This window comes from Dromiciops gliroides, chromosome X (assembly GCF_019393635.1).
Source record: "Dromiciops gliroides isolate mDroGli1 chromosome X, mDroGli1.pri, whole genome shotgun sequence".
Lineage (NCBI taxonomy): Eukaryota > Metazoa > Chordata > Mammalia > Microbiotheria > Microbiotheriidae > Dromiciops > Dromiciops gliroides.
The window spans coordinates 26,024,340-26,051,808 of record NC_057867.1 but is presented as its reverse complement, the minus strand read 5'-3'; the positions used below and the strand labels follow the sequence as shown (position 1 = coordinate 26,051,808).

The following is a 27,469-nucleotide window of genomic DNA, read 5'->3' as shown; positions in this document are numbered from 1 at the left end:
GCTGTGCCTTTTATCCCATGTAAAAAGAGCAGACTGTAATCTTCCCCAACAGAAAGCTGATTTCCATAATTTGAGCATTCTAATGCACACCCACATAGCGTCCAGGTTGGTCTTCAGAAGAATTTTCCACCATGAATAAAAACAGCTTTATATTAGCTTTGTATTCCATGAAAGTCCCTTCCCCTGTGGCATGGAGATGACCCTGGAATCTCAAAGGCTAGGCCAGGGAGGGCCACACGAGCAGAAATGCTTGACGATGGGCCTGCGGCTGAGTTGCAGGGCCTTCATGTAGTGGGCCAGGCAAAGAGCAGAGAGGGATAAAGAAACCTCTGAGGCCAGAAAGTCCCAGAGGAGGGAACTGAGGCCCAAGGAGGGGAAGGGACTCACCCAAGGGATGAATCAAGAGAGGCATGATTTGAACCCGGGTTCTCTGATTCCTGAGCCAAGTATCATCCCACTGTAGTCCAATGTCTCCTTACAAGCACTTCCCCAGGCCAAGAGAGATCTGTTCAAACCTTTATAGGCCTTCTATTGTGGACATAATGTGAGGTGGAAAAAGGAGGAGGAGGAAGAGGAGGGGGAAGAGGAAGAGGAGGAGGAAGAAGAAGAAGAAATAATAGCATTTCTATAGTACCTACCGCGTGCCAAGCTCTGTGATAAGCACTTTTCAATGATTATTCCATTGGATCCTCATATCCACCCTGGGAGGGAGGGTCAAGGGACCCTGAAATAACAGACCACACTTTGTTCCCTTAGAGAATTGAAGGTCTTTGAGGACAAGCGTATCTCCAACACACAGTAGGTGCTTAATAAGCTCATGTACCTCAAGGGCTCAGAGGTAAATAAGGCCTAGGGATTTGTCTAAGGCATATAGAGGTTCGGTGACTTGCCTAGGATCATGCAGCTCTTCCTGACACAGGAAGACTTGGGTTTGAATTCAGCCTCTGATACCTACTAGCTGTGTGTCCCTGGACAAGTCACTTCCCTATGGGGGCCTCAGTCTGCTCATCTGTAAAATGGAGGGAGATTTAATAATCACTGAGGTCCCTTCAGGTTCCAAGTCCTATGAACTGGAATGCTTTCTCCACTCCATGCTGGAAGCTACATTGCCTAGTCTGCAGACCCCAGGCAGGTACCCCGTACAGTGGTACGCCAGGGAGCCAAGGCCCAAAAGCAAGGCAGGAGTAAGTCACCAGCTCACTGCCCACGTGGGTTCCCCATCACCTTTTGGTCTTCGCCTGTCATGTGGCCCAAGAACCTGGCTTTGGTGTCATGTAGAGAGACGGGAGCCCTGACTTGGGATACCCATGATTAGGGTCACTGACCTGGCTCTGGGACTTCAGTCCTTTGTGACCCAGAGCAAAGTCACAGCTCCTTGAGCTCCCATCTTGTTTGTCTGTAACCAGAGACATTTGGAGGGGGGGGGGCTGGGCAATGAGGGTTAAGTGACTTGCCCAGGGTCACACAGCTAGTGTCAAGTGTCTGAGGCCGGATTGGAACTCCAGTCCTCCTGAATCCAGGGCCAGTGCTCTATCCACTGCAGTGCCACCTAGCTGCCCCCAACCAGAGACATTTGGACCTGAGCAGACATCCCTGACCTGGAGGCTGTGGGTTTGTTCAGTTTGTTCGAAAGTCTTCTGAGAATTATAGTCCAACGGCATCAGCTTCTCTAGCAATCTTGTGTGTTGTGTTTGGTGTTATGCATTTAAAGCCAGGATTTTGAGAAGGAATCCATAGGCTGCCGCAGACTGACTGTCGGAGGCAGGATCTAGGACGTGAAATAGCGACTGGAACCTTGGAGCTGGAGGATCTATTGAGACAGTTCTGATACTCTCTATTCTTGGGGTCCTCCCAGCCCTGACATTCCCTGTTCTAAGGCCCCTCCCAGCTCTCACATTCTGGGTTCTAAGGCCCCTCCCAGTTCTGACATTCCCTGTTCTAAGTTTTTTCCCAGCCCTGACATTGCCTATTCTCAGTCCCCTCTCAGCTCTGACATTCCCTGTTCTTAGGACCCTCTCATTGCTTGACTCTGGGTACTCCTGGTGCTGATACATGGTGCTGGGTCCCAGCTGTGTGGCTAGGAGAGGCAACCTGCAGGTTCTCCTGCAGCAGCCATAGCTAGCAGGCAAGCCTGATTTCAGACCTTCCTTCCAAGTGGTCCATTAAACACAGGCAGTCCTGCTCTAGGCAGAGAACAAAGGAACCCCTCCCCCAACACATACCACCTCCCCAGTGAAATCAGTCTGTCAGGCGGCACCCTCCTGGGCAAAGAGACAGCACCACCTAGCACCACCTGGGCCCAGAATGGGCCTTTGAGGACTTGCACAGTGGAAAGCAGGTGATGTGCTACTTCTTAGAAGCAATTGGGCGTCCTTACATGAAGTATGAGTTATTAGTATGAATCAAAGATGAGGCTCGTCATAGTGACCTTCCAGGACAAAAGGGAAAGCGGCACTTTAAAACCCAGAAGCACTATGGGAATGGGAGCAATTGGGTTTTGCTATAACGACCTATGATTTTACCCATCTTGGTCACCCCTCCAACTAGTAGCCCTTTTGTGCATTAGCATCTTCACAGATTGTGGCAGCCAAAGGCCCATCATCCAGTGGCCAACTTGGTGATGAGCCTGAGCCTTTTCCAATTTACACTGCTCCTTTTATGAAAGGTCTGCATTAGGTCAAAGCATTTCCATGTTGGGAAGAGATAGGGGTGCCCCTTTGAAGCAGTGAGTCTAAATTTCAGCTCCACCATTTCCTACCTGTGTAACTGAGCCAGTCTCATCCCTTCCCTCGGCCTCAGTTTCTCACTCTGTAAAAGCTAGGGAGCATCTCAGATCCCTTCAAGCTCTAGCTATAGGATCCTTTCTTGACCTTGGACAAGTCACTTCAGATCCCTGGGTCTGTTCAAAATCAGTCAATTTCCTGAGGCCCCTCTAGGTTCTCCTCCAACTTGGGTATCACTAGAGGTGCTCACCACCATCAGATTGGCCAACCAGGGGCTTTTCAAGGCCACAATCACAGACAAGAGTCACAATCTGCATCTGTGAATGGAAGCCCTGCATGGGTCCTTGGCATAAGCCCTGTCCTCACGGGGTGAAGATAATGAGTGTGTCTTCATGGCTCGCTTCTTACATTTTCCCAGACTGCTAACCAGCCCCCCCTCTCCCGTGGAGGTATAAGCCCCTCCCAAGGACTGTGCTCATACCTCTGTTACTGGTAAGCCCTGGGTACTGCCATGCACCTAACTGCCCCCCCCAAAAGGATTCTGAGGGATAAAGCAGGATCATAGAATCATAGATGGAAGTAAAACCAAGAGACCCCATGGACTTGGTGATAAAAGACAGTGAAGCCAGGGTAGGAGCTGCAGGCCACCTTTGAGATGGTTTAGGGTAGGCCATGTGCAAGGCCAGGAAGTAGTAGCTCAAAGATAGAGACTTGGCTAGCGCTGTGTCACCCAGCTAGCAGAGATTCTTCTGCCTCACAAATGCAGCCCCTCTGTGCCCATTCCACCTGTGCCCATGCCTCTCTATATCCATTCTGCTCTATGCCTGTTCTATCTGTGCCCATGCCTTTCTATGTCCATGCCCCTCAGCACCCATGTCCCTCTGCACTCATGCCCCTCTGTAAGTCTTGGGCTCTGGAGCAGGCAAGAAGGACGTGATCATAACTGTTTTCAGTGTCCATATTGATGGGCCCTTCCTTGCAGCATTCCTCGAAACCTCTTCCCAGCGGGCGCTGTTCTGGGGGCCTAGCCCAAGTCTGTGGTCCAAACAGGAAGGAGGGCATCCCCTCCCGGGGCCTGGCCATGCCAGCGGGCTTCCCTCCCTTCCCCCTCCCCAAAGCAAAGAGCTCAGAGCCCATAGCAGACCAGGCAGCAGGGGGTGGGAGTTGGCACAAGGTTTGCATAGCTTCTTATTACTGGCTGTGCCTGAGAACTGCATAAATAATTGTGGGACGAGGTCATCCTGCACTTTGGATCCGCTTGCCAGTCTCCCTTGTTGTTTTCGTGAGTGTTCTTCCCCAGCTCCATCGGGCGGCACCATGCTCGGCCCCTTTCCCTCCCTCCTACTCGTCCAGCAGCGTACCCGGTGATTCACATTCACTTTGCTTTCGTGAGCTGCCCCGTGGCAGGCTTGGCATGGCTGGCAGGGCCCAAAAGGGAGATGAGCAAGCAGGCCTCGGGGTTTTCTTTGTCTGCCGAATTGAGCAATCAGGATCCTGAGCCTCAGGACTTCTTAACTTCTTGGAGCTTTTGAAGGCATTCGAATAGTGGGCAATGGGCTACCACCAGGAAACCTCATGATTCCCACCTGCCTTTTCGCTTATTTCCTCATCTGTCAGTAAAAACACCATCCACCAGTCAGTCAATCAACAAGTATTTCTTAAGTATCTGCTTTGAACTGAAAGCCAGAATGATCTCATTCAAGTCCTATCTCTTGTTGGTGGTAGTGGTCATCCTTCTCAAAAAGGACAATGAACAGGGTGATATCATGACTTGCACATCTCACCTCAGATACTTACTAGCTGTGTGACCCTGGGCGAGTCACTTAACCCAGTTGCCTTAAACATCCAGAGCCATCTCCAGTCTTCCTGATGTATATCTCACCACTGGACCCAGATGACTCTGGAGGAGAGAGTGAGGCTGGTGACCTTGCACAGCCCTCCCTCCCTTAAATCCAATTCACTGCAAGTTATGACATCACCTCCCGATGCTAGTTGGCACCATAGTGCACAGATCCCTGGGCCTGGAGTCCGGAAGACCTGAGTTCAAATCCAGCCTCAGACACTTACTAGCTGTGAGACCTTGATTCAATTTCCTCAACTATAATCATAATAGTACCAACCTCCCAAAGTTATGATGAGGATGAAATGAGATGATAATTATAAAGTGCTATATAAATGTTAGCATATGTGTGTATATGTGTGTGTATGTGTGTATGTAGAAGAAAAGAGAACAAATCCAGTTCTCTACAACATAGTTACATACAAGGTAGTTTTGGCGGGGGGGTGCGGGGGAAGACACCACTAGCAGTGGGGGGCAAACAAGGACAGGCTTTGTGTTACCCTGACAGCAATGTGGAGGAGAGATCTGAAGGCAAGGAGACCAAAATGCAGGTTGTCACAATCAGAAAGATGGTGACAAAGTTGGGGTGGGGCGGGGTTGGGGGAGGTGGCTTGTGAGTGGAGAGGAAAGATTGGGCAGATGGTTGCAGTGGCTGAGAAGTCATAGAATAAGTCATTAGGTAGAACTCAGTCAATCAACAAGCACCCACTAAGTGCTAGGTACTGGGCATACAAAAACAAACACGGAAACAGTCCCTGCTTTCAGGGAGCTGACAGTCAAGCAAGATCTCAGGCAGGGAAGTTGATGATGCCAGTGAAGATGAGCAGTGGGTCTGGATGGCCCAATCAGCGTGAGTTGACCGAGTGATAAGGTAACTGAGAAAAACAAATGGCATTTTAGGCACTAAGACAGGCATAGCTTCCAGAAATAAGGTGATAGTTTCTCTATGTTCTGCCCCAATTGGGCCACAACTAGAGGACTGTATTTTCAGTACTGGCCATCCCATTTTAGGAAAGGCCAGTGCCCTAAGCTACAAAGAGTCCAGAGGAAAAAGGTGGCCAGGATGGTGAAACACCTTAAGTCTATGCCTCATAAAGATCTGGTAGGAGAATTAATGATGCCGACTTTGAGAAGTAAAGGCTTTGTGAGAATGTGGTACCTGGCTTTGAGTAATGGTAGTGTTGGTGGTAGTCATCATTGTCATGGCGATAGTAGTGGTGGTGGTGGTAGTAGTGGTTGTAGTGATAGTGTTGTTGTTGTTGGTGGTGGTGGTGGTGGTGGTGGTGGACTACCACAAGAGCCAGGGACAGGCTAGAAGCCAGTTGCCAGCACAGCAGGGTCCAGAGGAGGGCCACCCACAAAGCTAGCTTGCTACAGAGTGTCCACAAGGAAATGAATCCCCCTCAAGGAGTTACCATCCTTGGCCATGGCCGCCCAGCTAGGAAGTGGCGAAGGCAGGCCTAGAACCCAGGTGTTCTGACTTCAGGTCACATGGTAGAGGCTGAAGTTTGGCTTCGAGCCTCTGTCCAGGCTGGAGTCTCTCTTGACACCCCCCACTGCCAGCTCTTTGGGATTATGAGGGATAATGTCTTGCTTGTCCTTTCCTCCTCCACAGCCCGAAAGCTGAAGAAACTGGGCAACTTAAAGCTGCAGGAGGAAGGTGAGGCCTCCAGCTCCACCAGCCCCAATGAGGATCAGGGACAGAAGCTCACCGTTACCCACATTGAAGGCTATGAGTGCCAGCCCATTTTCCTGAATGTCCTGGAGGCCATCGAGCCAGGAGTGGTGTGCGCTGGGCATGACAACAACCAGCCCGACTCCTTCGCTGCTCTGCTCTCTAGCCTGAACGAGCTGGGTGAGAGGCAGCTGGTGCACGTGGTCAAATGGGCCAAGGCCCTACCTGGTAAGAACCCCCTCTCCCCCCCTCTTCCCTCAGCTAGCATAGAGCCTTTAGAGCTGAGAGGGACCCTAGAACAGGGGATGTCAGGGCTGGAAGGAGCCTTAGAACAGGGAATGTCAGGACCGGGAGGGGGCTTAGAACAGAGATTGTCAGATCTGGGAGGGGCCTTAGAACAGGGAGTGTCAGAGCTGGGAGGGGCCTTAGACCAGGGAATGTCAGAGCTGGGAGGGGTCTTAGAACAGGGAATGTCAGAGCTGGGAGGGGCCTTAGAACATAAAACATGCAACGTCCTACCTGGAGGAGGCCATCTGATTAACAGAGTGAACATACATGGGCAGAATCATATCAAGTAAAAATCACAGGGAAATGAATCTAGCACATCCTACCAGCATATCTCATTGTTCTTTTGTGTAACCACCTCATGGATCTGTGTGATAGCTCTCTCCTGCCACAGAGCATGCCCCGTCTCTAGACTGCTAGCTCCCTCTCAGAGTCTCAGAGAGGTTCAGTGATCTGCCCAAAGTCACACAGCAAGTCCACATCAGCAGCCAGATTTGCCCCCCACGTTGTCCTGACGCCAGGTCCACCACTCTGCCAGGTCGCCTCAGGAGTTCCCTTCTGTATGGTAATTAGCCCTAAATGGTCTGCTGGTCTCATAAATGACTAATTAGAAATCCTTTCACCGAAGTGAGCCAAGTTAATTTGGCTACGCATAAACAGCATTAGCATTCACAGTTGTCCTTGATCTCATGTACAGTGTGAGCCCCTAGGCTCACCTCCCCATGCACCTTGAGACACACATGTGCGTGTGTGGTACACACAGGAATGCACACATACTAGCAGCACTCACATGGTCCTGGCCCTCCAAGATCCAGCTTTCTCATGCTCCTGACTCTCTGAGCCCAAAGATCATACCCAGGAAGGCATATTCTCAAAAACTTATCCATTCCATGAACCAAGAATGAGAATCTCTTGATGCTGTGGCAAGAGCGATAGATTTAGAGTCCAAAGCCCTGGGTTCAAATCCAGTTTCTGCTGCTTACTAATTCTGTGGCCTTGGGCAAGTCATATGGTAAAATGACTTCCTAGCCTTCAGTTTCCTTATTTGTAAAATTACAAGGTTGAATCCCGCAACCTCGGAGTTCTGCTCCATCTCTAGAGCTAGAACTTTGTCAGATCTTATACAAGTCACTTCCTGCTCTGGGGCCCCAATTTCCTGATCTGTAAGATGAGGGAATTGGACTTGGTGGCCACTAAGGTCTTTTCCAGCTCTTTAGATTTAAGGCCCCTTCTTGAAAGAGGAGCTAAGTGAATTAGAGGGTTCCCTAAGGGAACAGACAGTACCCTGGGGAACAAAGCTAAGAACTGACCCCAAGTTGCCTGGCCCCCAGACCAGGCCTCTGCCCTCTGGGACATGCTCTGGCATCCCAAGCCACCCATGCTGTCTCAGACGCCATTCTCTACCCTTGGGTTGTCATGCAACTGCTTCCTATCCATGAATCTGCCAGGGACTAGGATGCAAGAGTTCAGCCCTAAACTGTGGGCAAAGGCGTTTAGCCTGATGAGAAACCAGAGGGATGATTTCTCTCCCACTTACCTCCCTTTCCCTCAGTTTTCCCATCTCCCCTGCTCCCCAGAGAGAAGCATCCAGAGTAGATGCTGCTGCTTTCCCAGTAGCCACATCAGAAGGGATTTCTGGCTAACCTTCTCTTGGCTGAAACAACATCTGAGGGGTAGCTAGGTAGCACAGTGGATAAAGCACTGGCCCTGGATTCAGGAGGACCTGAGTTCAAATCCAGCCTCAGACACGTGACACATACTAGCTGTGTGACCCTGGGCAAGTCACTTAACCTTCATTGCCCCACCAAAAACAAACAAAATGAAACAACATCCAAGGCCTGAAAATACTGACCCATTTCTTCCCTTCTTTGGGGGGACCTCCTCTACCCACCTGAATCAAGTCCAATCACCCGAGGTTCTCATCCCTCTAGCCACGTCAGGACTAACCCTGAAAGATGCCTACCCCCCTCCTTCAGCAGCCTCTCCTCCATCTAGCCACATAGTCGGCCCCTGCTGTAGTCCAGCATTGTGCTCCCTGTGGTTGGGATTACAGAAGGAGTATAAGCCAGCCCCTAACTACAAGGGGCTAACTGGGGAGAGGAGAGAGCCACACACTGATCAGTTCCGTATACATTCTAGCTTTGAATGGGACATACATGGCAGGACAAGGTGTCTAGCTAGGGGCCTTAAATCATGGAATGTCAGAGCTGGGAGGGACCTTAGAACATAGAATGTCAGAGCTGGAATAGACTTCGGAAGCCATGTAAATGAACCCAATCCCTTATTTTAGAGATAAGGAACCTGAGCCCCAGGGAGGTGAAGGTACTTGCTCAGAGTCCCACCGCTAGTGTCCCAGGCAGGATTGGAACCTTAACTCTTCCTGACCTAATCCCAAGTTCAATGCTCCAATAGACTCCAGAAGACCTAGGTTCAGGTTTCAGCACTGCAGCTTACTTATTCCTAGGTCTGTGACCCGGGACAAGTTGCTTCCCCTCACTGGGCCCCAGTTTCTTCTTCTGCAAAAGGAGTGGTTTGGGGCAGTGGCCTCTGAGGGCCCTTGGATCTTCCTGTCCTGTGTTCTTTCCAAGCCTAAGCTAGAAGGACTCTCACTCCTGTCCCTGGCCTCTTCCTAGGTTTTCGGAACCTTCATGTGGATGACCAAATGGCTGTTATTCAGTACTCCTGGATGGGACTTATGGTCTTCGCCATGGGCTGGAGATCTTTCACCAACGTCAATTCCAGGATGCTCTACTTTGCTCCTGACTTGGTGTTCAATGAGTAAGTGTCCCTGGGGGCTCTCTGCCTCCTCTTCATCTTCCTCCTCCTCCTCTTTCTTCTTCTGCACGGACTGCCTTAGGGGTTACCTCTGATTTTCTTGTATACTGATTTGGAGCCTCCTCTGAGGAAACAAGAAGGGGCCCCTGCAAGTTTCTTTTTTCCCCACCTGCAGAGAGATGAATATCAATTAGGGTCTGGAAGATCCTGCCTCCAGCTTGCTCTGATGGAATCTCCCCTTTGGTTGGGTGGGAGGGAATGGGAGAGGTGGCAACTGGCTTTGGCCCTGTGAGCCTCTGCAGCATATCTTATGCCCCATCCCCTCTGCTTCTCCCAGATACCGCATGCACAAGTCAAGAATGTATAGCCAGTGTGTCCGGATGAGACATCTCTCCCAGGAGTTTGGCTGGCTCCAGATCACACCACAGGAATTTCTGTGCATGAAGGCCCTGCTGCTCTTCAGTATTAGTGAGTACCCCTCTCTCCCCCCACTCCCACCTCCAACCCCAAGCATATCCCCCTTTTTGTGGGACTATGGGGGTTAAGTGACTTGCCCAGGGTCACACAGCTATTAAGTGTCAAGTGTCTGAGGCCGGATTTGAACTCAGGTCCTCCTGACTCCAGGGCCGGTGCTCTATCCACTGCACCACCTAGCTGCCCCCCATGTCCCCCTTTTTAATGTGGACCTCAGAGGGAGTTGCTTTTTCCAACAAGAGAAAACAAAAGAGCAGATGGTCCTGAAGCACCCCTGTTCACCATTTTGGTGCATGCTGCTGGATGAACTCATTTCACCGAGGTCAGGGCTAGATGAAAGAGTCAGGTGCCCCAAAAGGGAGTGTGGTGCTGTGGCAAGAGCTCTGAACTTGGCATCATGGCTGTCTAAGCCCAGCTCTGACATTATCTTTATGACAGTGAGCAAGCCACTTAATGTGCCTCAGTTTCCTCTTCTTTAAAATGAGGGGTATGGACTCAATGGCCTATAAGCACCCTTCAAACTGTAGACCTAGGATCCTCTGTGTGACCTTGGGTGAGTCCCTTCCCCTCCCTGGACTCAGTTTCCTCCTCTGTAAAATGAAAGGGTTGGATCAGAAAGCCTCTGAGGCCCCTTCCCCAACCCCCATCTACTTTGGGCCTTGACTTATATCACTGACGCTTATATCAGTGATGATGATGAGATTGACAATAATAATTGACATTAATAGAATGCTTTGAGTTTTATGAAGTGCTTTGCCAATGATCTCCCCAAGAGGTAACCCAAACAGGTGTAATCATCCCCATTTGACAGATGGAGAAGCTGAGACTTAGAGAACAGAAGTGTGACTTGTTCTAGGTCACATGGCTAGTGAATGGCAGAGGCAGGATTGGAAGCTAGGTCTTCTGGCTCTGGGGCCAACATTCTTCCCACTGTCAAAAGAGAATAACCAGACAGAGCCTGCCAACCATAGGCCAGGGAGCTCTATTTTGATTTCTAGAGCACTGTATTAAGTTGGGGGCTAGTGATCATGATCATCTAGAAAGGGGAGCCATGATCAAGAGCGGGTCATGCCAGCCCCACCTCATTCCCTTGTTTGACTGGCTTACCGAGCAAGAGGACTAGCTCTTTACCTAAATTTGGGGTAAGGATTTGACCAAGTCTCAAATAAAAAAGAAGATGGAGAAATGTGGGTCAGAGAGTTAGATGAGCTCAAAACTAGATAAATGGCCAAACTCAAAGAATGGTCATGTCAACTTGGCAGGTCTCCAGTGGGTTGCCCCAGGGATCTCCGACTGGTTCATTGGCTAACATTTTCATTAGTGGCTTGGATAGAGGCATTTCAAGATGATGCAAAGAAGATCTGGGCATTGGGCCAGCCCAGTAAGATGGGATTTGATTAGGGTTCAATGTAAAGCCTTGCATTTGGATTGCACAAATCCCCTTCATAAATATGAGATTGTGGAGGTGTGGCTGGATACCATCTCATCGGATTAACATCTGACAACCTCTCATTAAAATATGGGGGGGAGTGTAGTGGTGTCAAACTCAAATAGAACCCTGGGCCACTAAACCTTGCAGCCACATATTGAATTAGAAAAACACATTTTACTCAATCGATAAACATTTATTAAGTGCCTACTATGTGCCAGGCATTGTGCTAAGCACGGAAGATACAAAACGAGGCAAAAGATAGTCCCTGCTCTCAAAGGGCTTACAATCTAATGGGGGAGACAACAGGTAAACAAATATCTACAAAGCAACCTCTGTACAGGATAAATAGGAAATAATGAAAAGAGAGAAGGCTCTCTGGAATTAAAAAGAGTTGGGGAAGGTTTTATGTAGAAAATGGGATTTTTATTTTTTATTATTATTATTTTAGGGGGGGGCAATGAGGGTTAAGTGACTTGCCCAGGGTCACACAATTAATAAGTGTCAAGTGTCTGAGGCCAGATTTGAATGCAGGTCCTCCTGAATCCAGGGCTGGTGCTTTATCCACTGTGCCATCTACCTGCCCCCGAAAATGAGATTTTAGATGAGACTTAAGGAAGCCAGGGAGATCAGTAGTGTGAGTGGAGGAGGAAGGGCATTCTAGGCATGGGGAACAGTCAAAGAAAATGCCCGGAGCCCAGAGATGGAGCATCTTGTTTGAGGAAAAATGATCTGTGGGATGCAGGGGTTGGACTAGGGGGCCTCTGAGGTCCCTTCTAGCCCTAAATCTGGGATCCAGTGCATTTTCAAAAATGGTGATGGACACACTGGGGTCAACCATCCTTGGCCATCCTGCTCTCACCCCCACAAAGCACCAGAAATTCACATCAAGCTTTTAGATAATAAGAAACAAAGTCCTTGGTTCCCCAGCAACAGCAAGTCCTCTGCCCCTGGCTACCTTAATGACATCGCTGTGTCCACACTCTTCTAATGGTCCCTTGGGCTTTTTCCCTTCCCACTTTGAATTCCTCCCGAATCAGTTCCAGTGGATGGGCTGAAGAACCAGAAATTTTTTGACGAACTTCGCATGAACTACATCAAAGAGCTTGATCGGATAATTGCCTGCAAGAGAAAAAACCCAACCTCTTGCTCACGGCGCTTTTACCAGCTCACCAAACTCCTGGATTCCGTGCAGCCTGTAAGTGGTCTCATCCAGCTGGGGTTGGTGGAGGGAGAGGAAGAGGGAAGGGAAAGAGACAGGGAGATAGTGACGGAGGTATTGGGGGAATATGGGAGAGGCCGAAGGAGACAGATGGGGAGTGAGGGAAACAAGAAGAGAGGGAGGGATGGAGAGAGACAGAAAGGAAGATACAAAGACAAGAGACAGAGGGAGAGAAGGAGCTAGAGAAAGGAAGGGGGAGGAGAGAGGAAGAGAAGGACAGAGAGTGAAAGGCAAAGGATAGAGAGAGAGATACGGGGAGGGATACAGAAAAGGAGATAGAGGCAGGGAAGGAGATGTTTTGGCCAAATGGTCAAAATAGAAATACAAACAGACCAGGGCATCCTAGCTAGGCATCGGGAACAGAGTTTGGGATTCAGGCAAAGATTTGCAAGCACCTGCATTGTTCAGACTACTCAGATTTGTATTTCCTCCCTTGTTCAAGACTCCTAAATATTGAGTCAGGCAGGATACAGAATTCTACCTAGTAGGAGTTGGGGGAGGGGGACTCTGGTCCAAGAACTGAGAACCTTCCAAAGGCACAAGGGATTTCTTGAGAGTCTTTGGGAGTTCAAAGGAGAGCCTTCGACACCTATTGACCCTCAGACCCTGGGAGAAAGGGAACTAAGGACTGAGAAGCTTCAGGCATGCTCAGGAACAAGGGCCCAGAGAGCCAGGAGCCCAGCCCTCTCCTGCAGGACAGACTGGCTGCCTGCCTGCTTATGACCGCACAGGTAGTTGCTCTGAGGAGGATGAATGAAGGTAGGGCCTCAGATGCCAACCTCCCTCTCCTCCCCTCTTCCCATTCCAGATTGCCAGAGAGCTGCACCAGTTCACCTTCGACCTGCTAATCAAGTCACACATGGTGAGTGTGGACTTTCCCGAGATGATGGCCGAGATTATCTCCGTACAAGTGCCCAAGATCCTTTCCGGAAAAGTCAAGCCCATCTACTTCCACACACAGTGATGCTTTGCAAGCCCCTTCTTCCTTCTCCCTTTTCTGCCGTCTTCTGCCTGTTGTAATTCTGCACTACTGTTCTGCAGTGCCTTGGGGAATTCCCTCTATTGATGTACAGTGTGTCCTGGATATAGTCCTAACTCCTTACTACCTTCTAAGCTTCTCTTCCCTTCTGCCCTGTCCTCCCTCACTGCCATACTCTCTTCCACAGCCTCCTTTTTGCCTCACTTCCTCTAACTCCCCACCTACCTTAGCACCTTCTGACTCTGCTTAGTCTGAATGGTAGGATATGTCTTTAAATATGTGCCACTAGTCCTGTGGCCATGCCCAGGCCAGCTGTGTCTTTCTGATGGCCACATGGCCATTTTCTTCACCTAACACCATGATATATCTTGGGTATTTAAAGGGATGGGGAAAAACACCTCACTGCAGTTCCCCTCCCTTAAAAGACAAACACACAGACAGCTGCACACAAACCAACAACCCCAAGGACTTCCCAGGGGATATGTGTGTGTGCCAACATTTCTTACCTGGAGGGTGCACTCTGCCACCAGTGGCCTTCAGGAGCTTGATTCCCCTAGTGAGGGAGCCACGTCCCCTTCACACACTTGCATGTGTGCAGACCCATGCATCCAGTTTGGGCCTTTGGATGATCAGAAAGTCCCACTGCAGTGCACTCAATGGTACTGAATCTGCTTTTTGTCCGAAACTTTGCTCTGCTATCTTGTCTGCTCTGTGCGTGTGCAGTGCGCTCCCCAAGCCCTCTCTGCACCCCCGCCCTCATCTCCCCTTTCCTCACTGTCCCAGCCCTCAGGAGAGGAGACCATTCCACATTGGCTTTCAGCAGCTACTGAGAGCTTTGGACATTCCCTCATGCCAAGACTCTGGCCTGAGCAGGCATGGAAGAGGTTGAAGCGAGGTTAGCCCAGTGGGAACCTCTCTGTTCTCTAGCTCTGCCTTGCCTTGGGTGGCCCAAGACCAAACTATTGGCTGTCCCTGGGGATGAGAAATGGAGCCAGCCACCTTCTGGTCCTGGGGTAAGCATAGGTGCCCCTGGGCATCCCCCCTGCTGAAGGCTTATGCCCATCCTTGTTCTCCTACCTCCTCCACAGACCCGACAAAGTTCTCCACCTCACCAAGGCCCCAGGACCCCTGCTCCCTTTCTTTCTCTTCTGTGTCTGGTCACTAGGTTCCACTTTGCTTATGGGATGTGACTTACTCCCTACCCTAGCGTCTTTACCCAGACTCTCTGATGAGAGTTACAACCAAGAAGGCCAGCAGGCTTTGAGTGCTCTGCCTGCCCTGAGGCCTAGGGGCTCCCGACAATGGCTGATTGGCACCAACAGTCTCAGATCTGGAGCACTTTTTGATAAACTGGGAAGACTTAGGGTCGCTAGCCAAGCGACTGAGCCTGGCCATCAGCAGGCAATGTGGACTCCTTACCAGGCTCCGTACTGAACAAAGACAGGTAGGCTGGTGAACAAGAGAAGATCCCATTGTCCAGCTCCTGTAGAGGGCTTTGGGAGCTGCAGTAAATACTCCCTGCCACTTTGGAACAAAGTCAGTGGCCAGGGCCCAATTGGAGAACAAAAAGTGGATATGCCAGGACCAACAATACTGGTAGAAACTGTGGCAGATGGCAGTGAATATCCCACACATGCCCTCTTCAGCCCAGATCATCACTCACAGTCTGCAGCAAAAAAGGACACACCAAGAGGAGGCTGGTCTTCAGGATGAGCTGAGCATGGTGAGGGCAAAAGCCAGGAGGGACAATACTCTGGCACAAGACTCACTGCCTGCAGACTCTCCTCTGCTGCTTATGCCTGGCCCTGGTACCAGCCACTAGCCAAGAGGATTGGGACATACTCTCTATTTCATTCTGCTCATCTAGGGGTTGCTGGAACCATTAAGGCTTCCTGTGAAACCAGTGCCTCTTTCAAAAAGGGGGTCTTTGCAGCCACTTTTGCAGTCGGGGCTCCCAGCTGGGATGGTGCCCTTCAGAGGACCCCCCCACCACCGCCATTCTGATGACTTTTGTGTATTCCTCAGCCCTGTACCCTGCAAAGCCTTATTGCTATAGGGGACCTTTGCCCATCTCCCCTTCTGAGCCTCTGTTGCTTTCTCCACCTGTCAAGTTCAAGATGTGGGAACCATCTACCTGCCAGCCTTGGCTGACCTATTACATTTGTGGAGAATATGGCTCCAGAAACCTCAAACCAGCAAAGGTGTTCTTTCCTGATTTCTGAAGTTTTGTCTGTAGCCTATTAAACTCAAGAATGGCTTCTTGAAATATGGAGAGGGAAGGGAGCCTGACATTAGTTCTGCTACTCTAGCAAGTCCAGCTGGGAAAATGTAAGCTGATGGGTTCCCTTTCTGTGGCAGATCCCAGTTTTCTTTCTCACAGTAACATCTGGTTTATGTAAACTCACAGCATCATGTTTAGCTGTTTTTAATAGAAAACAACCCCCAAAAAAAATTCAAAAAAAAAACAAAAAAAAAAAACCAAAAAGAATAATCTACTGCTCTTTTCAGTTAAGCTAGGTTACATTTTAATAGTTTCCTTTACATCTGTTTCCAAAAGGATGTTCATCTTTTGGCTTTATTTTGTTCCTTGTAAATACTAGAGACACTCTTCATTTCTGAGCTTTTTCATCTTTGTGGATTTCCTGATTAAATCTTGTCTATGTGAACATATACATATACATATATATACACACACATATCTATATCTATATCTATATATCTATATCTATCATTTTTAAAGCCAAAACTACAAGAAATAGCAGTATAATTAACAAGCAGCTACAACTGGATGACTGAGAAATGACACCAAGTCCAGTTTGAGGAAAGCCGTGCACACTGAAATCCATTTCCTTGAACTTTGGTTTGTTAATAAAGAACTCCCAAAGCTGCAGGGAAAGTATGGTTTGGCTTCTCCCCTTTCCCACCCTCTCCTCCTTCCCCCTTAGGGGGATGGTTTCGGTTTGGGGGGGGGGATGTTTTTGTTTTTGTTTTTTTGGTCATTGTTGGAATTGTGACAATTGTCTTTGGGAACGAAGGCTTTCGTTTTGCATGTGCTCGACATGAAACAAAGAGTTGAGAGCTGACATGCTCACTAAGGGCCGAGGCCCATTCCAGGTGTCAAGGGGCAGGTCACCAGGAGGCCAGCCTCACCCTCCTCTATGGCATTGCCCTGCCAAGCAGAGACACCCCCCCCCAAGAGTGAGGCAGGGGGTGCAAAAGGAGGGCCAAAGAAGAAGGGACTGACAACTGGTGTCCCCTATAGCTGTGCATTTTGGCCAGTGTGGCAAACTCAGTGTTGAGCAAGACAGATCTTCTTTCCTGTCTCAGCCATTGTCTGCATGGTGCCCAAGCATGGGGCTGGGCGAGCCTATGATTTGGGGCAGGGCTCGGCTTTTTGACTTGCAGGCTTTTCTATGCTCTCCAGGAGGCATCGACACTTGGATTAGCTCAATTGTTTTTTTCCTTCTTTCTTTTTGAATTACATTACTCTGAGAAAAGAAGTTTTGAAGGATCCTATCATGTATCAGCAAGGCATATATCTTTTCTATATGTTCACTGGGATTCTAAAAAGAATAGAAAAAAAATCTCCAACTTGCCCATTGGGCAGTTGCTGAGGTAACTGTCAGGCTTGAGAAACACCATTGCGCTGTTGCCACCCTAGCCCTCCCTCTGCCCATCCAGCCACACAGAGAGGCACACAGACCGCCAGACAGAGTCTTCTGGGCCCACATGGACATGACATGATTCCAGTGGCCTTATTTTGAGTTGGTCCTGTGAGCAGCCCACAGACATAGCCTCCTAATTCTGCTCGAGGTCCTGGTTCCCTCCTACCATATTCGCCCAGACCGCCGCCCTCTGTTGTCACCATCTGAGTTCCTAGTTATCCTCTCCAGCTGTTTCCCTCTCCCTCTGTCTTTCCTCTCCTTGCCTTTGTTCTTTCCCTCCCTCTTGCCCTCTCCCTTTCTCCCCTCCTCTCCCATCTCCCTTCCTCTTTCTGCTTTCCCCTGCACCCTGCCACCCTACCCTCATCACCCACATGACCCAGCACCCTACACTCCCACTCCAGAAGATAGGCTCATGTCCTCCATGCCATGGGCCCCCTCTAGGTGATAGGACCATTGGCCCTATTGGGCTCCCACCCAGCCCTGTCCCATTGCCTGAGGGGAGAGGGGTGCACAGGAGTGTTCAAGCACAGTCTGAGAGTCCGAAGCTGGGCATCCCCCATAATCATGGTGACCGTGTGGTTTCTTGTGAAAGGAAGTCAGCCTTTTACAGGCAGCTAGACTGTTACAATTGATCTCTTCAAAGGTAGTTTCAAGCAAGAGAGCAAGAAAGATGCATGCACCATTCTATGTAACCAAAGACAACAAATGTATTTGCTAAGATACCAAAATTGTTAAGAGGAGGGAGGGAGGGGGAGAGAGAGAGAGAGATTGAGATTGAGATTGAGATTGAGAGAGAGAGAGAGAGAGAGAGAGAGAGAGAGAGAGAGAGAGAGAGAGAGAAGAGTGGTAAGGTAGCCAAAGTCAAAAGGACTTGGCTGATGACTCATTTACAAGATCTTTTTTTTCTTTCACAATTTACACATGTAGAGAAGTTGAATATAATTTGGAGGGGGAAAAACTGGGTTTCTGGGTCCTTTGATGCGTGATTTTAAAGAAATAGCAGAATTAGCTTTTGTTTTTTTTCAGTAGCCGCTGAGCAAATCCCCAAAGCTCTATCATTGCATGTTTGGAGATGGAGCTGGGTTTGGCTTTTGCATCTGCTAACATCAGTGTCTAGCGTAGATAAAGATGTGAAGCCCTGCTGAGAAAAGGGTGCATTGAAGAGGCCAAGATTTGCACTAGAAAGAAGACAGCAGGCAGAATCGCCCATTTCTGCCCCCAAGATGGTGCACCAAATTCTCTGCAGTTTGCCGCAGAGGGTTGAAATATATTGTAAATGAGTGTTTGTATCCATGTTTCAAAATCGAATTTTATATATAGATATAATGTGTTCTGCTCCTTTGGTCTTTTGCTTTGCCTTCACGTTTGGTTCCAGGTAATATCTGATGCTGCATACCAGCAAGAGGCCTTGGCCTTGGTTCGGAGGCCCTCTCCCAGTTGGCAGGATGCTTGAGGCAGTTGAGCTTGGCCCAGAGGTTCAGGGAAGACAGTGGAGGAGGGAGGGAGGGAGGAAGGGGAAGAGAGTTGTCACCACACCTAGTTGACCCATGCATGTGGAACAGGTGTCGTGTAGACTCACTGAAACCTCAGGGAGATTTGTTGGGGATATGAAAAAAGAAGATGGATAAGGGGAGGGTGGGTCTTACCTGAATCACAGGCCAGCTCTGGCCCCAGCCTCTGTTGAAGTGGGGAGTGGGTGAGGGGAGGGGTCAAGAAGAAGGAAAGGGAACACTACCAGTCCAGTGGAGTGCAGGAGTCGCCATCTTGTGAACAGTGAACTCAAACGCTGTCAAGTTGCGCTTGCTATATATTGGGTGTCTTGTGCTTTTAATCCTGGTTTTGGAGACTTTCTGTAAAGATTATGGCAAATGAAATTGTGTTTTCTCTGTTAACCTGTCTGTAATAATGCTTCATTTCCATAGGTGGGAGGACCTCCTCTGCCTATAGGAATTTTCACTTGTATTAATTCTTGCTGGGGCCTGTTGCCCAGAGTCTCTCAACCCACCACCATTTCTGAAGGAAGGCAGAACAATTCCCCATTAGTCAGTCATTTGTCTCAAAGACCTTGTTCTAGTCATGAGAGCAACAAAACAGTCAGGATCCCCCCAGAGGGAAATGGTGGGAGACTTCGTTTACTAGGCAGATTTTCAAATAGAACAATGTGGTTTGTTTTCATTGGATATTTTTCCCCCTCACACCATTGGATTAAAAGAATAAACAAATTATCATGCATTGGTTGGTGCCCAGTTCAGGGGGGAGGCCAGCTCCAGCCTGGCTTGTCCCTGCATTTGGTATTCATGTAGCCCACCAAAGGTTGGAATACCCTACCCCACCCACCAAAAAAGAAAAAAACAAGAAACCTTTTCTGGAGACAGAGGAATAACTAAGAGTAAACCTCTGGACCCCCAAACTGACTTCTATTCCTACCCTCAGGGCCCTTCAAAAAAACCCTAACCCTGAGTATCAACTGCCCTGCAGAGAAGTGCCCCTGGGGCCTTCCTGTCCCATAATCCACCTGGGCTCCCCAAAGCTTGATTTGGGTATGACCATTTGGAACCCTCCTGCCAACCCCTAGAATGGAACTTTGGCTTTGAATTTGATTGGGGGGAGGGGAGGGAAGGGGGAGGGGAATAATCTACTGAATTAAGAATTTCTCTTGTTTAAAAAAGAAACTTCAAAAATGTGGGAGTGGGGGTGGGGAAGAGAATAGAAATGGATTGATTTTGCTTTGAAACTTCTTTCGGTGGGGCCTCAGTTCTCACAAAGCCTCCCCTGGGCCTCTCCAGGCAGTAGGGTCAGTCCCCAGCTCTCTAGCGTTTCTTTTGTAATCTTGGAATATTTTGTTGCTCTGAATACAATAAAACAAATTAAAAATAAAACAACCAGCGGAAAGTCATTTCTTGGGGGTCCACCTGCCTACCCACGCTCCTCTCCCTCTGCCTGGTCTCCTCAGCTACGCTCCTCAAAATGGAAGGCCTCCGCAGGCCAGCTGGCCAACAACTTGGCCAGGGCACACTGTTGTGGCTAGGAGATTAGGTTATTCCTCACACACATCAGGGCCTGGGGAAAGTCGTCTAATGGCCCCTTATCACACTTGTTAATTTGTTTAAACATAAAAACTGATCAAAAATCTCTGATAAACGTCTTCAGGTTTTTTTAATTAACTCTTTTCCCTGGCTATTTTAATTGAAGCCAAGAGCTGGTATGATGCCTAGTGGCCTTTCATGTTATTTTAATATTTTTAAAATAAAATCTTTGTTCAAGGGGTTATAAATTCACCCTGCTCTGACTTTGTTATGAGGCTGACCTTGGACTTTTGGGTAATCAAAGGCTCAGGGCTGAGGGAGCCCACCTTGGAGTTAAAAGGCCTAGATGGAACTTGGCCTAGCTTCAGACCTTTCCATTGGGAAGCTGAAGAGTCTTGTAAACCAGTAGGAAAGAGGACACAGCAGTAACTTCCCTGACACTGGGGGCTAGGAGACAGCTGGGGCTCTGCCAGGCCTCAGGATAAGGCCATCCCCGACCTTTCCCACTTCTACAACCACCCATTGAGACTTAAAGCCTAAGAGAGGTTTCCTTCCCTTCTCTAAGCCTCAGTTTTCCCATCTATAAAACAAAGGGGTTGAAAAAATTTTAAAACCGGTTGGACTGACTGAGATCCCTTGTCACTGGAATTCTACCCTTAGAGCTAAGCTTCATTCCTCTGGTGTGAGTTAGGCCTGATAAATATACCACCTCCCACTTTCCAGGTTGACATGTAAGGTGGTCTCAGAGGCAGCTAGGAGCACAGTGGATGCTATGCTAGGCCAGAAGCCTGGAAGCTGGCAATTGAAATCCAGCCTCAGACATATAGCTGTGTAATTTGAGACAAGCCTCTTCACCTCTGTATGCTTCAGTTTCTTCACCTGTAAGAAGGTGGTGATAACAGCACCTCCCTCCCTCAGTTGTAGTGAAGATCAAACTTCTATGTCTTATTTTCAGTCATTGACATCTCAGTGTAGTTGAGTTTCTTAGACTTTGGTTAAGAGTGCTTAGCTGTTCACCAAAAAAAAAAAAAAAAAAAAAAGACAAAAGGGGCAGCTAGGTGGTGCAGTGGATAAAACACCGGCCCTGGAGTCAGGAGTACCTGAGTTCAAATCCGGCCTCAGACACTTAACACTTACTAGCTGTGTGACCTTGGGCAAGTCACTTAACCCCAATTGCCTCACCAAAAAAAAAAAAAAAAAAGAGTGCTTAGCTGGGAGGGGGAGACCCTGAGCACACCAAAGATGACTTTTCTGACTTCATATCTTTTAAAATGGTATGTTATTTCAATTTTTTCCAATTACATGTAAAGATAGTTTTCAACATTCATTTTTGTAAGATTTTGAGTTCTGAAATTTTCTCCCTCCCCACTCCAGAAGCCAGCAATCAGTCTGATATATATTATACATTACAATCATATTGTGAACGAAAAATCAGAACAAAAGGGCAAAACCACAAGAAAGAAGAAACAAAAAAAGCAACAACAAAAGTGAAAATAGTCAAACCAGTTCTTTTTCTGGGTGTGGATAGTATTTCCATCATGAGTCTCTTGCCATTGTCTTGGATCATCCTATTGCTGTTTGTTAATGGCAGGCCTTCTGGAATTTGTGGTAGAGACAACCTGACCCCTTCCACCCATTCCTAACCATATCATTCCAACACATTCGTAAGGCAAAGAGCAAGCAAAAGATGAAGGTTTTCATACCTGTGGAGGATTCGAATTCTTAACTAGAGGGGGCAGCTAGGTGGTGCTGCAGTTGATAAAGCGCTAGCCCTGGATTCAGGAGGACCTGAGTTCAAATCCAGATTCAAATACTTGACACTTACTAGCTGTGTGACCCTGGGCAGGTCACTTAACCCTTATTGCCCCACAAAAAAAAAAAATTTGACTAGGGCCAATCTGGGAAATCCAAAGGATGCTCTTAGAATCCCATCCCCACTTCTTCCCTTAAGGAAATGGATTGTGGCCCTTGCTGCCTTCAGTGACTGCTGTCATAGTCCATGTTGGATTGCCTGAGTGAATAGGGACAACTAGTTTTCTCTTTCTGACCTCAGTTACCCAGGCTGAAAGAGTAAGAACTTAAGACTCTGCCATTGTCCTGGCCCCAACATCCTTTGTTCTAAGGTCTCAGCTCTGACATTCCATGTTCAGAGGTCCTCAGCCACCCACATTCTAGTCCCAACCATCCCTTGTGAGCTCTGAAACAGGGTCCTTTCATCCCGGCAACAAGGATTTACTGCTTATCCCTTCCAGTGCTTCCCATGTCATGGATCATGGGACTATATTGATGCCAGGAGGAGTAATAGAAGGGGAAAGAATGCTGAGAAGGTTGGGTGGGTTTGATTGTTCAAGAGGCACAAAAGACAAGGCTGGGTCCCTACAATCTATTTCTACATTAAGTATCTTGAGACCAAGGTGCCAACCACAGCTTGGGCTGGTCAATGTTCAACAGGCAGATTTCCAAAAACATGGCTGTGGGGCACACTTTGCACTTGCATTTGCATTATTACCACTTTCTCCATCACATTCTTAAGTCTAGGCTATAAACAAAACAATCTACCAAGCCCCAATTTGTCGTGTTTGCTGATTTCTAAAGTGTAAATGCTCACGCTGAAAATGGACCAATAAGCACTTAATGTTGGCTGTACCAACCTCTTCCCAAAGCTGTTGATGAGGTTTGAAGAGCAGGACCAAGAATCTAGGGATAAGGCTACAGGAGGACAGAGTGAATGAACAAACATTGTTAAGCATCTGATAGGTCTGAGACCCTCTACAATGACTGTCCCTACCCTCAAGGAGCTTGCAGTCGGAAAGGGTAATAAGATAATGGATAAGAACTAATAGGGGCAGCTAGGTGGTGCAGTGGATAAAGCACTGGCCCTGAATTCAGGAGGACCTGAGTTCAAATCTGGACTCAAACACATAACACTTACAAGCTGTGTGACCCTGGGCAAGTCACTGCCTTGCACAAAAAAAAAAATCTAATAGACAAGGAAGACTTTAATGAATAATACAGTAATAAGAGCGTATATCTCAAGCTGAAAGGCACCTTTAGAGATCATCAGGTCCCACTGTAGTTTACAGAGAAGGAAACAGGACTAGGGAGGGAAAATGTCCAAGAGCGGGAAGAGCCCTCAAAGGTATCTTTATTTTACAGATGAGGAGAATGAGTCTTAGGAAAGTGAAGAGACCTGTCCAAGGTAGTAAATGGCAGGATTTGAGCCCTGAATTCGGGAAGGAGGACACAGCATATACAGCAATGAGCCAGTTTGCTGCTATTTTAGCAGGCATGGTAGTAATAAGCTATATAGCACAGTGTATAGAGAGCCACTCTCAGAAACAGGAAGACCTGGGTTCAAATCTGGATTCTGACATACCAAGATATTTCGTATCTCAGTGCTCCCCAGGCAGCTCTAAGGTTGAGGAGCAAGGAGCAATCTGCTTTGGGAAAGGGGGTTTCCTCACTGGAAGTTCCTTACACTGAATAAAGCACCATTTCTAGGACCCAAAACCCAGTATAGCGATCCCTTCCACATCACGACTTTCCTCACTGTGCTTTTGATATAGGGTGGGTCTGCATAAGAAATAAAATGGGAATTTTTTTGAGGGGGGAGTTTTGCAGAAGCCCCAGACAACATGCCAACGCCAGCAGATGACACAGAAAACCTTTAGAAACTCAGAAATGCATAAAATCAATGTAGAGTATTGCATAACATCAGCCCAAATTTTCTCTTTTAATACCATAATAATTCCGACTTCTTCTCTGGTATGAAGGGAGAGCCAAAAAGTTTGGTACAGATTTTCCAGATGATAGGGGGTACCAAACCCCTAACCCCCACAATAGGGAAGGGATAACCACACCCATTCCACTGTACTATAATATCTCTCAGTCTCCCCTTTGTCCTGGAAGTTTCCTTTCAGACATAATCCAGTCTACCAATTACCTTCCTAATATATGGTTCCCCAAATTCAAAACGATCTTCCACACATGGCCTGACCAGGAGGGAGGACAGTGGGGGACTAGTGCCTCCCTCGATCTAGCGCCATATGTTTCCATGAATGCAGTCCAAGATTACATAGCTTGCTTGCTCTCCATGTCCCACTGTTGACTCTTAAGGTACTCAAGTCCGCACTGGCTGATAAGAACCTTATAAATGAGGACATGAGCTCTTTCCAATAAACCACCCAACATAGAAGGTGCAGCCAAGAGTCAATTACCCAGAGATTCCTGGGCTCTCCCCACGCTCTTCATTTATTCCTCTGCTTATCACCCCAGTCACCACTCGTTCATTGGAGCATCTGGGCTCAGCCCTGTCATGGCATGGAGGGTTTGGGGGTTCTGAAGACTACCAGCTGAGCACCACCTCTGGGTAGGTTCACCAAGCTGGAAAGGAGCCTGAACTTAGTGAGGGGCTTCATACCTGTTGGCCAAGGGTTAATGTCACTGAGTTCATGGGATTTAGAGCCAGTAGGAACCTTCGATATCATCTCCATTTTCAGCGCTATCATCTCAAGTTCAGCCCGCTTCTTTTTTTTTTCTTTTCTTCTTTATTTGGGTGAGGCAATTGGGGTTAAGTGACTTGCCCAGGGTCACACAGCTAGTAAGTGTTAAGTGTCTGAGGCCAAATTTGAACTCAGGTCCTCCTGACTCCAGGGCCAGTGCTCTATCCACTATGCCACCTAGCTGCCCCTTAGCCCGCTTCTTTTGAAAATGAGATAGCTGAGACCCAGAGATGTTAAGTGATTTGTCCAAGGTCATATAGCAGGTGTGGGAGTCGGGATTTGAACTCAAATCTTCGTGACTCCTAAGACCAATACCCTATCCACTACATCAGTTCAGAGGCTCCCTACCAGTTTATCCCAGGATGAAAAAATTAGGCCACAGCAGCTCTCAAAGAATGAAGATTTGTGGAAAGGGTATTCCCTATGAATGAAACCACAAGTCCCTGAAGTCACATGTGTGTGTGTGTGTGTGTGTGTGTGTGTGTGTGTTGGGGGGGGGTGGCTTTGAGCCCATGCCATGGGGCTTTCATAGTGCCAAGCCTAGACTCTGGGCATTTTCCAAAGAGACTCATCTCGGCCCCTTGATAAAGAACATATATGAGCAGAGGCTTCTGGTTAGTCCTTGAGATGTGGGGGGTGGGGGAGAAGGGAGGTGATGTAGTGAAGAGGATAGACAGCTGGGAATAAGCTATCTACCCACCTGACTAGAAAAGGATCCACAACTTCCATTCCAACATTCTTCTTCCTATCTCCTCAGTCTGGGGCTTAGGGCTCAGACAGGCCCGCCTTGGACTTTGCTTTGGGATCAGGGATGGGAGAGAAGGTGATAAAACTTGAGCTGGAATTTGAAGGCTGCATAAGATTTGGATGAGTGGAGGGGACGCAGAGGGGATTCCAGAACCTGGGATTCTGGACACAAAGTCCAGAGCTACCTGCACATAGGAGTAGAGCAGCCTGATTGGAGTGAGGTACTTGGCCACCCCTCCCCCACCCTGAGGAGATGAGGGAGGCAGAGACAGGCTGTTGATTGGGGGAGAGAGGTGGGAATGTTGACAGAGAAGATGCAGACAATGGCTCGGCACTTTTGTCTAAGATCTGGATTCCGACCCTAACTGGATCTTATTATCCAGAGTGCCCCAACTCTAATAATCCCCAGAGTAACATCGAGTTCTTCAGAATTGCAGGGAAACAGGATCTCCCAAGTTTGGGGGCTTGATCTCCTGATGTAGGCTTTGGTCCTTCCCTGCTTCAGTATGAGTTGCTCACTCTCTCTGTCTCTGTCTCTGTCTCTGTCTCTGTCTCTCTCTGTCTCTGTCTCTCTCTCTCTGTCTCTGTCTCTCTCTCTCTTTCTCTCTCTCTCCCTCCCTCCTCTCTGTCTTTCTGTCTCTCTCTGTCTCCCTCCTCTCTCTGTATCTCTCCTCTCTGTCTCTCTGTCTCTGTCTCTGTCTCTGTCTCCCTCTCTCTCTGTCTCCGTCTCTCTCTCTCTCTCTCTCTCTCTCTCTCTCTCTCTCTCTCTCTCTCTCTCACACACACACACACACACACACACACACACACACACACACACACACACACACACTTCAAAAAAATAATTTCCTCAGCGGATTCTCCAACCTTTACTATGTTTGTCCTACCATGAAAGTCTATGACTGGGCTAATATTTGAAGCCTTTACCATTTATCAAAGAATATAGATTTAAGACACCTTAGTGGCCAACCCCCAAATGAATAAATGAATGAATGATTTATTAAACATTCATTATGGACCAAGCACATGTGTATATTAATAAAAAAAGCAAAGAGAGCCTATGTCCTCAAAGAGCTTACAAGCTAGTGGAATAGTTGCCAGGGAAGGACATTTGGTCTGTAAAACTATAGGGATGGTGAGTAGATTCAAAGGAATAGCTTAACACACCCTATCCAAGAACAATAAGAGTTGGTTTTGTTCATAGTTTATAAAGCCAGAACGAGGGAGACTAGGAATTGTCAAGGAAGAGAAAGTCAGGGAGTTGGGAGCGAAGTAAAGCAAAGATGGGGCTTTTTCTGACATAGTTGTCTGGGAGAGGCAGTCATCAATCAGGAGAGAAGGCTTCATTGGACATATGAGGAAACTGAGGCACAAGGAAATAAAGGAACCTGCCTAAAGTCGGCATTTCCCTCACCACAACCCTTTGAGGTAAGTAGTATTATCCACATTTTACAGATGGGGAAATTAAAGCTTAGGGAAAGAGTCTTATGGACTCAGACCCAGGATTTCTGATTCTCATTCCAGTGGTTTTCACCACGACACTAAGTTAGATAAAAAGGAGCATCAGAGTTGACTGATTACTCTGTTCCACTCAACCTATTCTTAAGAAAAGGTGGGGGGGTGCAGCTGGGTGGCACAGTGGATAAAGCACCTGTCCTAGATTCAGGAGGACCTGAGTTCAAATCTAGCCTCAGACACTTGACACTTACTAGCTGTGTGACCCTGGGCAAGTCACTTAACCCTTGTTGCCATGCAAAAAAAGAAAGAAAAGAAAAGGTAGGGTCTCAGTTTATTCTTCCTGAGGCAAGAGTCTTGTCCTACTCACAGACCTACCAAGCTGCCAACAGCTGTGGCAATGTCATACCAGCCTTGCATGTACCAGGACAGCACATGTGGCCCACCAGAGTCCTACAGTAGAGCCTAACTCTCTAGGAAAGCACAGCCAAAATTATTGACTATTTGGTCATCTCATATTATAATGCTTATGGTCAGTATTTGCAAAAAAGACCATCAGAAAAATAATTATGGCCCATGCATCAACCCTACAAATCAAGCAGCTCATGCTTTTATATTCTGGGAATTCATTGCAAATGTGGAAACTTGTAAGGGCAAGGAAAAATCTATGGG

The 27,469-nt window shown here is 48.0% G+C and overlaps 1 protein-coding gene across 1 annotated transcript in view; it reads left to right on the top strand.

Moving 5' to 3' along the window:
* AR (androgen receptor) overlaps nucleotides 1–19,946 on the top strand; it is a 227,272-nt gene extending 207,326 nt beyond the window's left edge. The window contains exons 4-8 of the mRNA XM_043974531.1: nucleotides 6,179–6,466; nucleotides 9,157–9,301; nucleotides 9,636–9,766; nucleotides 12,242–12,399; nucleotides 13,232–19,946. Coding sequence (XP_043830466.1) covers nucleotides 6,179–6,466; nucleotides 9,157–9,301; nucleotides 9,636–9,766; nucleotides 12,242–12,399; nucleotides 13,232–13,387 — 878 coding nt within the window. The 3' untranslated portion in view covers nucleotides 13,388–19,946. The remainder of the gene's footprint in view (nucleotides 1–6,178; nucleotides 6,467–9,156; nucleotides 9,302–9,635; nucleotides 9,767–12,241; nucleotides 12,400–13,231) is intronic.
* The last annotated feature ends 7,523 nt before the right edge of the window (nucleotides 19,947–27,469 follow it).